Source organism: Capra hircus, chromosome 9 (assembly GCF_001704415.2).
Source record: "Capra hircus breed San Clemente chromosome 9, ASM170441v1, whole genome shotgun sequence".
Taxonomy (NCBI): Eukaryota; Metazoa; Chordata; class Mammalia; order Artiodactyla; family Bovidae; genus Capra; species Capra hircus.
Window position 1 is genome coordinate 68,804,993 of NC_030816.1, and position 14,018 is coordinate 68,819,010.

Consider the following 14,018-nt stretch of genomic DNA (forward strand, 5'->3'; position numbering starts at 1 on the left):
GAGGCCTGGCATGCTGTGGTTCATGGGGTCGCAAAGAGTTGGACACAACTGAGCGACTGAACTGAACTGAAGACAGTTTTTAGAACACAAAAGATCTTTATTTAGCTGGAATAAAGTGAAGAATCAAAGTTTACAGAAAAATTTTTAATTAGTCTAACTTTTGTCAATCATTAAGAAAAAATTAGTTTTCTATTGATGACAGTGACTCATCATCTTTATGACTCATTCAGCTCCTCCTAAATAACCTCTCCTTATTCTGTGATATTTCCAGTGATTTTAGTAAAACTCTCTTACTCTCAGGATAGAAGTCCAAAGTGAAGTGTCTTGTATGTAAAGATTACAGTTTCTTTCTCCTTGTTCTTCTGCATTTGCAGCACATTTAATATGGTTATATCTAAGATGTAAAAAAGTTTTTCCAAAGCATACTTCCACAAAGAAGGTTAGAAACAATACGAGGTACCTGTAGGACTTACAGACACTCTTCAGTTAAGATTAGCAGCTATAAAGAGTGAAAGTAGGAAAACATTCCCTCCTGTATTCCTGTGCATTCATTTGAAAAGCATGAGGAACTCATCAAGGAGAAAATAGGTAAGAGGTAAATACACTCTAGAATTAGAAGATGGACAGGAATCAATGGCTATATCAAATTCTGAAAATAATTATTTGGGGAATAAATTAATTGTTCTCCAATCTTGTATGGATTAAGTGCAAAAGAGCTGTCGCTGAATCCTAGTCGCTTTGTAGTAGCATACTTTTGAACTTGGGCTAGTTTGGAGTCTTCAGGAAATTTCGAAGTTTAGGGGATTTTGCTTGGTAATTTTTGAGTTTCCAAAATGCCTTTTTATGATCAGCATCATTAAGTCATTCAGTTCAATTCAGTTCAGTCACTCAGTCGTGTCCGACTCTTCGTGACCCCATGAATCGCAGCACGCCAGGCCTCCCTGTCCATCACCAATTCCCGGTTCACTCAAACTCATGTCCATCGAGTCAGTGATGCCATCCAGCCATCTCATCCTCTGTCGTCCCCTTCTCCTCTTGCCCGCAATCCCTCCCAGCATCAGAGTCTTTTCCAATGAGTCAACTCTTTGCATGAGGTGGCCAAAGTACTGGGGTTTCAGCTTTAGCATCATTCCCTCCAAAGAAATCCCAGGGTTGATCTCCTTCAGAATGGACTGGTTGGATCTCCCTGCAGTCCAAGGGACTCTCAAGAGTCTTCTCCAACACCACAGTTCAAAAGCACCAATTCTTTGGCACTCAGCTTTCTTCACAGTCCAACTCTCACATCCATACATGACCACTGGAAAAACCATAGCCTTGACTAGACAGACCTTTGTTGGCAAAGTAATGTCATTAAAGAAATGCAAATACAAATCATTACATACCACTTAACACTTACTAGGATGGCTGTAATAATAATAATTTTAAAAAAGAAAGTGTTAGTGAGGTGTAGAGAATTTGAAACCCATATACATTGCTAGTGGAAGTATAAAATAATGCACCTGCTATGGAGAATGTTTCAGCAGTTCCTCAAAAATCTAAAGATAGAATTACCATATGACCCAGCAATTCCACTCCTAGGTGTATATCCAGGGGAACTGAAAGCAGGGATTGGAACAGACCCTAATACACAGTTTTCATTGTGGCATTATTTACAATTGCTGAAAGATAGAAACAACCCAAGTGTCTATCAACAGACGAATGGGTAAAAAAATGTGGCATATACATGCGATGACTACTACATACTATGAATAGCCACAAAAAAGAAATGAGGTTCGGACACACGCTACAACACGGAGGAATCTTGAAAACATTATTCTAAGTGAAATAAGGCAGACACCAAGGGACAGATGATGTGTGAATTCATGTCTGTGAAATATTAAGGTGGCTTAAATGCATAGAATTAGAAAGTGGATTAGAAGTTACTGGAGCCTGGGCAAGTGGGGCAATGGGAGAAGTGTTGCTAAATGGTTACAGAATTTCTGTTCTGGTGGATGAAAAACTTTGGAAATAATGAGAATGGTTGCACAACATTGTAAATGAAATTGATGTTACCACATTGAGTACTTTAACATAATTAAAATAGCAGATTTTATGTTATATATATTCTACCCAAAACATTGACATTTTAATATACCAAAACTCATTAAATTGCATGCTTGAAATGGCTGACTTCTATGGTATGTAAATTATATCTGCAGAAAGATATTTTTTTAAAAAGGCAATCTCTATGGAGATTCCTTAAAAAACTAGGAATGAAACTACCCAGTGACCCAACGGTCCCACTACTGGACATGTATCCTGAGAAAACTATAATTGAAAAAGGCACAGGTACCTCAGTGTTCATTGTAGCACTGTTTTTCAGTAGTTAGGACATGAAAGCAACCTAGCTCTCTGTCAACAGATGAATCAATAGAGAAGCTGTGGTACATAGGTAAAATGGAATATTACTCAGCAATAAAAAAGGAACACATTTGAGTCAGTTCTAATGAGGTGGATGAACCTAGAGCCTACTATACAGAGTGAAGTAAGTCAGAAAGACAAATATATATTAAGGCATTTATATGGAATCTAGACAGATGGTACTGATGAATGTATTTGCAGGGCAGCATGAAAACAAAGGCATAGAGAAGAGACTTGTGGACAAGCAGGGTGAAGGGAGAAACCACACAATATTGTACAACAATTATCCTAAGTTTGTGTTTATATTATATATATACAGATAGACCTATGGAAATACAGAATTTTGTTTTATGGTTGTAATGTTGGATTATTATTATTTTTTTTTTACAGAAACATTATAGATTAAGATTTAAATTGAGATTTGTTTCTAGGTTCTGCTAAAAGAATTTTTGATGTGCCCTTGAGCTGATGAAGTGAAAAAAAATTTTAGTTAGTTTCCTGGAAGATTTATCAGGCGGTTTTGTTGATGTTTCTTGCTTCACTTCTCTTACCCATCACAAAAATAAAATTCCAGCCTGGGCAGCGGCCCTTGGATCTGTGTGAGCTTGTCAAAAGCATTTTAAGAAGAGCAAAATATTTAGAGGAAGAATTTGGAAAATCAGCCTTAAGGGATTTAACACATTTTTCTTCTCCTAATTCAGTCCCGTGTTTGTTCCCCTAATGGAGAAAGGTCATTAATGGGTAAGATTTACTAAGCCAAAAAAGGCTTTCAAAAGTTAGATGTTTTCTCTAAAATTCAAATATAAAGAAAACACATGTTTGGAAACCTGAAAGAATAAATTTAACATGTAAATTATACTCACTTAATATACATGTAAATAATCCAGTTATCTGTAAAGTTGTATTATCTGCTTACACATTTTTATTTTGGAAACATTAAAATAACTACTTGACTTGGAAAGTTGAACAAATTTGAGATTTGAAATTTGGTATAAATTTCTATGTATATAATGAAAACAACTGATCATAGTAGCGTGATTTAGGATTTTAGTTGTCATGCTACCAACTTTGCTAGCAAATTTCTGTCTCCCTGAAACACTGACTTGGGCCAAGCTTGTTAGCTTAATTTTTTGTGGTGTGGAGGGCAGTTCTATACTAGTAAGTGTTCCAAATTTGTTACATTAAAAAAAAAAATCTCATAATTGAAAAACTGCAGGCTAATTCCTATTCCTTTACTGAATTCATATCTGATAGAAAATAAGAGGCTTGTGTGTGTGTGTGTGTGTGTATGTTGTGTGAAAAGGGAAATGTGAAATCAAGGCTTATTGAGATGTAATCCCCCCTTTTCCCTTTAACTGTACCAGAAAAATGAATAAAGAAGAGTGTTTATAGAGTTTGGAGTATTTTTAAAAAGTTTGAATGCAAGACATTTTATCTTTTACAAGGCAGGGCGTTATTTCTGATGGCTCAGGGGTGAAGAACCTGCCTGCCAATGCAGGGGACCCCGGTTTGATCCCTGGGTTGGAAAGATACCCTGGAGAAGGAAATGGTAACCCACTCCAGTACTCTCGACTGGGAAATCCCATGAACAGAGGAATCTGGCGGGCTGTAATCCATGGGGTCACAAAAGAATTGGACATGACTTCACAACTAAACAACAATAACTTCATTTCATATCATTTACTTAATTAGACATATATTCAGACTTTTATTTGAACCAAAGATAAAAACTATTATAGAAACACTAACTTCTAATTTTTACACACATCTCTGTATGATGGGAACCTATTTTAAATAGTTGATCTTATTCTATATGTGATACAGCTGGAGGTTTTTAGTTATCTTTTGGGGGCTCCCCAGGTGGCACTAGTGATAAAGAACCTGCTTGCCAATGGAGGAGACTCAGGAGATGAGGGTTTGATCCCTGGGTTGGGAAGATCCCCTAAGGAGGGCATGGCAACCCATTTCAGTACTCTTGCCTGGAGAATCACATGGACAGAGGAGCCTGGTGAGCTGTAGTCCATGGGGTCGCAAAGACTCAGACACGATTGAAATGACTTAGTACCCACACAGTCATCATTTGAGAAGGTGACAGGTACTCATTTCTTTGTTTGCATTATTTCTGGAGAGGAACCCATATAGTATTTATTAGCTATTTTAATATATTTTTTGAAAGTAAGAAGATTAAATGCTCAGAAAAGAGGTTAAAAAATGTAGAAATGTAAAAAATAAAATAGAAATAAAATGTGAAATAAAATTTGCTTCTCAGAATTTCTTGAATTCCCAATAACTTGGTAAAAATTATTAAATTCAAGGAATTTTATGGAACTGAGAAAATGTAATACTTATGACCATTATATATATTTTTGTTCATAGCAAAATAATTGAATTTGCCATGTACTCTGAACACATATTTAAGATTAAATTCATATTAGTGGGCTGGCATAGCACTGTTCAGGCTGGTGTGTGTCTTACATACTGCATATAATCTCAGCTCTGTCTCTCTTCGATGTGATGGTCAAGGCTGGGACATTCAGAGTGTATCAGCAAGTCCTCTTGGTTAATAAATGGCTCATACGTGGCATTGATCAGATGGTAGAAAGCCTGAAATTGAGGCTGATGCTGACTGTGTTGTCCTTTGTGAAAGGCTGAGTCCTAGCTTGGCTGACAACACGAAGTTTCTTAGTTTTTTCCTCCGTTGCCCTCTTTGTGTTTCAGAGTCAGTCTCCAGTTACCTTTATGGATCTGTAGAAGGGCACTCTTTTCTGAAACTCTTGCTATATTTATTCCAGGAGTGACCTTTTAATTACAAGCTCTCCTTCCAGAACAGAATAAGGCCCAAAGATACCACTAACTTGGTGAAGTCGTGGATGAACTTGTAATTATGCTATTAGAGATGAGTGAGGAGGTCTGGGTTGAAGGCAGCTCTTTGAAATTGATGCCTTGAGGACGGAGTGCACTTGAGCCTTCTCTGTTGCTGTTTTACTGTTATTATGTGGGAAGCAGCCTGGCAGTATGGACAGTAGTGGAACAAGGTGTGTGTTTGTGTGTGTGTGTGTTCAGATAGTACCACAAGCTTTCTTCCAAATATTCCTTACATGGACAGTAGTGGAACAAGGGGTGTGTGTGTGTGTGTGCGTGTGTGTGTGTGTGCAGGTAGTACCACAAGCTTTCTTCCAAATATTCCTTACATGGACGGTAGTGGAACAAGGGGTGTGTGTGTGTGTGTGTGTGTGTGTGTGTGTGTGTGTGTGCGTGCAGATAGTACCACAAGCTTTCTGCTTTATTCCAAATATTCCTTACACAGCTTTTAGAACAACTCAGAGACTGTTAACATGCTCCTTTGTAGGATTTATGCCAACAATGACTGTTGCTCATTTTAACAGATAATTGAGGAGCAATTGAAGAGGGTATGATTAGAAGTAACAGAAAGGGTACCATGGATATTTTTGTCTTGTTCACACATATACTATAATAATAATTACAACTAGAATAACAACAAAGAGCTCAATGCCAGCTCTTTGCCAAGTATTTCCACTTGTATCCGCCAGCCCTCACAGTGCCTTGTAAGTGTTATTAACTCCCATTTTACATGACTTCCTTATACCTAACTAGATCACTTTGTCCATCTTCAAGAGGTTCAGGATCCTTTAGATTTTTTAAGGTCAATTTTTATTTGTTTGACCTGGAAAATAAATTTGTAATTCAAGCCAACATTAGTCATTAAAAAAAAAAAAAAAAAAACCTCCTGTGATTTCTCCGCTTGTAAAATGTGTAGATTCCTTTTTTTTTTTAGGGAGGTTGTTTATTTTCAATTGGAGGATAATTGCTTTACAATATTGTGTTGGTTTCTGCCATGTAGTAACATGAATCAGCCATAGGTATGTGTGTGTCCCCTCCCTCTTAAACCCCCTTCCCATCTCCCATCCCCTCCCACCCCTCTAGGTTGTCACACAGCATAGGGTTTGAGCTCCCTGTGTCGTATAGTAAATTCCCACTGGCTCTCTGTTTTTCATATGGTAATGTACATGTTTTAATGCTACTCTCTCTCAGTTCTTCCCACCCTGTGTCCACAAGTCTGTTCTCTCTGTCTGCATCTCCACTGCTGACCTGCAGATAGGTTCATCAGTACCATTTTTCTAGATTCCATATATATGTGTTAATATATGATATTTGTCTTTCTCTTTCTGACTTACTTCACTCCATCTAATAGGCTCTAAGTTCATCCACCTCGTTAGAACTAACTCAGTTGCGTTCCTTTTTATGGCTGAGTAATATTCCACTGTGTATATATACCACAACTTTTTAATCCCTTCATCTGTCTGTGGACATCTAGGTTGCTTCCATGTCCTAGCTATTGTAAATAGTGCTACAATGAACACTGAGGTACAGGTAACTTTTTCAGTTATGGTTTCCTCAGGGTATGTGCCCAGTGGTGGGTGTAGATTGCTTTCAAAGATAAGACTGACGGATTACACAATTAGCTATAAACTTTATAGTAGTTTTTGTTCTATAGGAATTGTATGAAAAGGGGGGGAATCATGAGTTTCTTAGTTTTTTTGAAAAAAGAACTTCCATTTTTTTGTCTTGAACATGCTATAACATTTTTGGCATGCTGAAACTGTATTTAAACAAAATGCAACAGAAAGTCTATGTGTATATGTATATAATCCTTTGAAAGCAAGGTCTTGATTCTTTTCTCATGAACATGGATTTAAGGGTTGGTGGCAATATGCTGAGATGTGGGGTGAGAAAGCCAGCTTCTCTGGAAAGGTGCCTGGGCCTCCCTCTGCTATGGATGTTTGTTAGCAGACTCCATACATATTGAATCCATCAGTCATCCCTTCATTAACTATGGATCATTGTGCCTCAGGAATTCTACTAATAGACAATGTAAAACTCTCCAGGATGGAGATAATCTTATTTAGCACCTGAGTAAAACTATAAACTCTAATATTTTCCCTTCTCTCTCCTATTCCCTCCCACAGATGAACACAATGATGTGCAGAAGAAAACCTTTACCAAATGGATAAATGCTCGATTTTCAAAGGTAATGGAGACTTTCAAAAACTTTGATGATTTGAATGCCTTATTCTGGTTGATAGAGTTTTGTTGGAGGTGCAGTGAATTTTCCCTAGGAAATGTGACCTAACAGAAATCTTCTGAGTATGCAGATACATTTTTCCTTTACTCTCTATAATAAGTTTAAATGGAAATTCTGGTATAAAAAGTTCATGGTATAAACATTCATGGTAAAAAGCTCTGTATTTTTATCTAACATTCTGTAGGGGCTTCCCAGGTGGCTTCGCAGTAAAGAATCCGCTTTCTAGTGCAGCAGATGCAAGAGACACGGGTTCAATTCCTGGGTCGGGAAGATACTCTGAGGAAGAAAATGGCAACCCACTCCAGCATTCATTCTTGCCTGGAGAATCCCATGGACAGAGGAGGCTGGCAGGCTGCAGTCCATGGGGTTGCAAAAGAGCCGGACACAACTTAGTGACTAAAAAAATAACAGCATTCTCTAGATATGAAGCTGCTAGCTTGCTGCTTTGGATTCTGTGACTTCTTGTTGCATTTAGGAAATATATCTCATTGGGAAATTTTTGTGCTTACGTAGCTAAAAAGATGATGGTTTCATTTTTGCCTGGTTAAAATCAATTTGCTATCATTCAGGTAGCCTTTTCTACCTTGTGTAGTGTTTGGGGATTGTCATACTGATAGGTCTGGCTAATAATGTTTACTGCCCTGTGATTCTTTTCTTTTGAACTTCGCGATTTATTTCCCCCAAATCTGTTCTTTCTCAGCATTTCTAACCACTTGGATCATAATCAAGTTTTAATTAATATTTTTTTAGGAGCAGGAATGCTGAAGAGAGAAATTGATATTACTCTTTTTAAACTAGTTCTAATATAATTATTCATTGGTCATTTGAGTTGGAATTTTGTCTTCTAAATCTGAGATGGGAGAAGAATTTTTAGATTTTTTGATTATGCTGCTGCTGCTAAGTAGCTTCAGTCGTGTCTGACTCTGTGCGACCCCATAGACGACAGCCCACCATTCCTCTGTCCCTGGGATTCTCCAGGCAAGAACACTGGAGTGGGTTGCCATTTCCTTCTCCAGTGCATGAAAGTGAAAAGTGAAAGTGAAGTCGCTCAGTCGTGCCCGACTTGTAGCGACCCCACGGACTGCAGCCTACCAGGTTCCTCCATCCATGGGATTTTCCAGGCAAGAGTACTGGAGTGGGGTGCCATTGCCTTCTCCATTTTTGATTATAGGACTATGCAAAAAGCTAAAGGCATCTCAGAGAAACCTTGTTTCAGGGTTTTTAATTTTAAAATTTCTTATTTTTCCATTTGAGAATGTTGCAAAGGTCAGAAAAATAAACATTGGCATTTCTTTGAGGCAAAATCAGAATGTTTTAAGATTACTTTGAGTTGCAGTGCAGTTTAAAAGTTGTTCCACGTCCCACTATTTACAGTTCATTATTTGATTGCAGTATATTTTTAGGTTTTCCAAGTTTTTGTTGAGGAATATTTTGTCTGCTTCTGAGAATGTAAGGAATGTGAAAACCGCCTGACTTTGATAGAGGGTCAAGGAAGAGAATTACTCCATAACTGGTGGTTTTGTGTGTAGGATTACTCTGAAGCAGAGGTGATTTTTGGTAAAATTTTATTTGTTTTGTTCAAGAGGTACAGTTAACGTCTGGGTGCTTTGCATTCAACATTATTCAAAACTTTTGAAGTAATCGTCTTCATGTGGACCAGATTCTGAGCAACGTGGTTTTAGGAAGGAAGAGTCTATACAGGAGATATTTTATCCCAAGGGCCTCATGAGTGCTCAGTTGTGTGAGATTCTCTATTTTGACGATTACTGAGGTTAATATGGTCCTTTTCTAGACAGCGCAAGTTAGCAGACCTCATTTTTAGCAGCTTGAGTCTTTGTGGAAGAATCACCTTAGAGCTGATTTTGAAGATTGATTTGAAAACTTTGTAGTGTTGATAGGCTTGCATTTTAAGTAACATTTGAAACCAGGTGAATTACTTTGTTCCTGTTTGTGAGACTAGAGAGACCTAGATAGTACTGTAGGACACAAAAAGAGAAGTAGAGTAAAGATGACAGTTGAGCAAGAATAACTGAAAATGTTGAAGCTTATCATTATTGCCATGAATCTGACCCAGACAAGACATTCCCTTAACCGCACATGATAGATCATTGAACTGGGGCATCACCCGGCAGACCCACGTCCTTTGCAGGTCTGTAGCCATTGCTGATACATGTAAGGTTAGACCCTAGAACCCAGTGCTGCCCAAGTACTCCTTCACTCTGAGCTTTAAAAATATCCTCACGTCTGTTATTGTCCTGGGACTTCTTCTTCCTTGGATGGTTCTCAGTATTTACTGATCATGTGGGTCATATACCCCACCGAATTCTTTCAAGAAGTAACTCAGTATTTATCATGGGTCACTGATATCTTTGGGTGTTCCTGGTGGCTTAGACAGTAAAGAATCCTCCTGTAATGCTGGAGACCTGGGTTTGATCCCTGAGTCGGGAAGATCCCCTGGAGGAGGGCACGGCAACCCACTCCAGTATTCTTGCCTGGAGAATCCCATGGACAGAGGAGCCTGGTGGGCTATCGTCCATGGGGCTGCAAAGAGTTGGATACGACTGAGCAAGTAAGCACAGCACAGCATTGATATCTTTAAAAAGATCTGAACACAAAGTCCAGTAGTACTAGAATATTTTATCTAGTGAACTTGATATTTAAATGTATACATTTATAATGTATATGTTATTTTGTAATATTAAATGAAGGCTTTAAGTCCCACGTAAATTCTTTGCCCCAGGAAGCTTGTAATTATTAGCAAGACAATGAAATGATTAAGTAACATTATCAGTTACAGTAAAAGGTCCAGTTATGTAGACTGACATGGAAGCTAAAAGCTTGTTATTGTTTTCAAGAACAATTTTTATTAAGACCACTATTAGGTTTTCTTTTTTTTCAAGAACAGGTTTTTTATTTTTATTTTTTATTATGGCTACTATTAAAAGATTTTTTGGAGAAAAAAATATCAAAGTAGAGCTGCCCCTGGAAACATTTCCTTTCCGATTACTTCTGATAAGAAGTCAAAGTCTAGAAGGAAATCTGGAGAAGCCTAGAACACAGTTATCAAAGGATTTATGATTATTTGGATACAAAGAGGAGAGCTCATAACTGTCACACTAAATTCCAAGCACACTGTTTCCTTTCTTCTGGTTGTTTTAATTCTGTAAGTCGGGCCTCTTCCACACTGAGGATCAGAAAAGGGAGTAAAAGTTCTGAACTGGAAGATTTCCATAAACTCCCCACAGATTCTTGCTGAGTTTGGGATCAGGTTGTATTTGGGCATGGTGTTTCCAGAGGTTCAGTTCAGTTCAGTTCAGTTGCTCAGTCGTGTCCGACTCTTTACGACGCCATGAATTGCAGCTTGCCAGGCCTCCCTGTCCATCACCAACTCCCGGAGTTCACTCAAACTCACGTCCATCGGGTCGGTGATACCATCCAGCCATCTCATCCTCTGTCATCCCCTTCTCCTCCTGCCCCCAATCCCTCTCAGCATCAGAGTTTTATCCAATGAGTCAACTCTTCGCATGAGGTGGCCAAAGTACTGGAGTTTCAGCTTCAGCATCATTCCTTCCAAAGAAATCCCAGGGTTGATCTCCTTCAGAATGGACTGGTTGGATCTCCTTGCAGTCCAAGGGACTCTCAAGAGTCTTCTCCAACACCACAGTTCAAACGCATCAATTCTTTGGTTCTCAGCTTTCTTCATAGTCCAACTCTCACATCCATACATGACTGGAAAAACCATAGCCTTGACTAGACGGATCTTTGTTGGCAAAGAATGTCTCTGCTTTTGAATATGCCATCTGCTGCTAAGTCACTTCAGTCGTGTCTGACTCTATGTGACCCCATAGACGGCAGCTCGTCAGGCTTCCCTGTCCCTGGGATTCTCCAGGCAAGAACTCTGGAGCGGGTTGCCATTTCCTTCTCCAGTGCATGAAAGTGAAAAGTGAAAGTGAAGTCTCTCAGTCGTGTCCGACTCTTAGCAACCCCATGGACTGCAGCCTACCAGGCTCCTCCATCCATGGGATTTTCCAGGCAAGAGTACTGGAGTTGGGTGCCATTGCCTTCTCCCAATATGCCATCTAGGTTGGTCATAACTTTCCTTCCAAGGAGTAAGTGTCTTTTAATTTCATGGCTGCAATCACCATCTGCAGTGATTTTGGAGCCCCCCAAAATAAAGCCTGACACTGTTTCCCCATCTAGTGATGGGACCAGATGACATGATCTTCGTTTTCTGAATGTTGAGGTTTAAGCCAACTTTTTCACTCTCCTCTTTAAAGAGGTTAGCAAGAGAAAAAACGGTACTATTGAAGGGAACGGATTTTATTTCATTTCTTTTTTATCCATGTCCTTTGGTATGTTGTGGTGACTTTAAAATGTAATTATTGATCGAGTCTACTTTTTCCGTGCAATGTGAGTCTCTCTACAGAGTAGTACTGTCCTTGTGCTGAGAAATCCAAGTAGACCCTATGGCCTCTTCTGCCATTTAGAAATTTGTTTTAAATTCCTTACCTGCACATCTCCTTCTTGAACCCCCCCCCCCCCCACACACACACCAACCAAATTCTCAAATGCCAAATTTTGTTGATTCTAGTACCATATACATTCAACATTGTTCATTTTTCTCCATCTTTCCTGACACTGACACCCCCTTTTGCCAAGTCATTTTTATCTGAGTTAAGAATAATTAAATGCCTTTTTGGTGGGCAGAAAATCTGTGGGAATCCTGTCAGCTCAGCCATATGAGGTATCTGCCTTACATCATCTTTGAGCTACTGTACAACTCAGTGAGTTGTAGAAAACGGTTAGTAATGGAAGTGATTCTTATCCATAAAAATGCAGAGTGGCTGGAATGCAATTGATTATTTCCCCTTGGGTAGACTAGGTTTTACATCTGTTGTCAATTTATTTCAACTTTCCTTTATTGCATTTAACATGTGGTTTAAAAATTTTTTCTTTGAATCAGTTGTAGTACCTTACTGGTTTCCTGGTTGCTTAATGAGTTAAAGCCTTTAATGTGCTTTAATAATACATTTGTTTGAGAATCATGACTTAACTATTTGGGGAATTTATCCCTGAATATGTGGGCCATTATCATAATCTACCACTAGGTTTTCCTTTCTATGGTTCACCTTATCCATCTCCTTCCTTCTATTTTCTACAGAATAGCTGGAGTGTATCTTAAAGTGTAAGCCTAAATACCTCTTTTTCTTCAGTAAAATCTTTCAACGGCTGTCTATTTGTTCTTATTTGGCTTTTAAGAACCTAAGAAGTTCCCCCTGCAATCTACTCTAATTTCACTTTACTCTAGGTCATTATACTCTGGCCACTGCAGTGGACCTTCTCATGGCTTTAGCACGTTCTCCTTCCTCCATTTTTTTTTTTAGGCAGCTCCTACTCCTTTTTCTTGCCTGAGCTTAAATGTCACTTTCCCAAGGACACTTTTTCTGAGCTCCCGGACTTGGGCAAATATGCTCTGTATGCTAAAGTGTTAATCTTTGAAGCACTTACTATAATTGTCTTTTAACTAATTGCATCTCAAAATACTTGTCTTCCCTTTTCTAGACAGTGGTATGTTCCATGGGTGCAGGGACTGTCTATTTTATTAACTGGCACAACCTCTAGCATTTAGTAAGCATTCAGTGAATGTCTGTACGCTTAATAAGTAAATGAATGGCAGTGACAGAAACATACATTTAAATGCCTAACAGTATATACGTCCAAAAACCAGGTGAAAGTGGTTGTCTTGGAAATAGATGGAGTAGAGTGTGGAATTGAGTGCAGAATGGCATAAATTGCTTTATTTCATGGATACAAACATTAAGGTTTTGCTGCATTTATCCACAAATCCAACCATGCAAAGTTTCCACATTTACCTGGTGTCTTGGAGATGTGCTGGAAAGATTGTTAAATCATCATTTGGATTTAATATGTATGATTCTCTTATTTATGGGAGAAGCTTCTTCAAATAGTATGTGCCTACTGAGTTCACAGTGATGAAAAATGAACTTTAAAACTTAAAATCTGCTCAATTCATTCTTCTCTAAGGGGTTTGGTTAAGAGTTTGAGAATACTGTATAATACTTGCATAGCTAAGACAGCATTTACTATACATATATATTCTTTTCGCTGCAAGTCCATGTCACAGAATACATGCCACTTTGGAGTCTGGTTATCCTGAGAAGTCACACAGTATAGAATAATTTAGGATTATTGGGTTTGAGAAGTTATGGAAAGCATAGGAAAAAATGATTATCTAGAGGAGTTGAGAATTTGGAAATTAAATACTTATTCCTGGGTATGCTGCTCATTTATTTATGACCTCGGGCAAATTATAAGCCAGTTTTTTTTTTTTTTGGCCAGGTCACTTGGTTTTTACTCCTTTAGTTATAAAACACACTGGAGCATAATTACTTGCCTCATATTGCTAAGAAATATTGAGGCATTATTGTGAAGCTTTATAGGAGATTATAATTACCTAGGAATGCTAAATTAAAACTCCATCAGGGACCCTTCC

At 38.4% G+C, this 14,018-nt stretch overlaps 1 protein-coding gene across 8 annotated transcripts in view; it reads left to right on the forward strand.

Moving 5' to 3' along the window:
* Window positions 1-14,018, forward strand: part of UTRN (utrophin) — a 556,454-nt gene that overhangs the window by 104,332 nt on the left and 438,104 nt on the right. For all 8 annotated transcript variants that reach the window (XM_013966586.2, XM_018053300.1, XM_018053301.1 and 5 more), the window contains one exon: window positions 7,389-7,450. In XM_013966586.2, coding sequence (XP_013822040.2) covers window positions 7,389-7,450 — 62 coding nt within the window. The remainder of the gene's footprint in view (window positions 1-7,388; window positions 7,451-14,018) is intronic.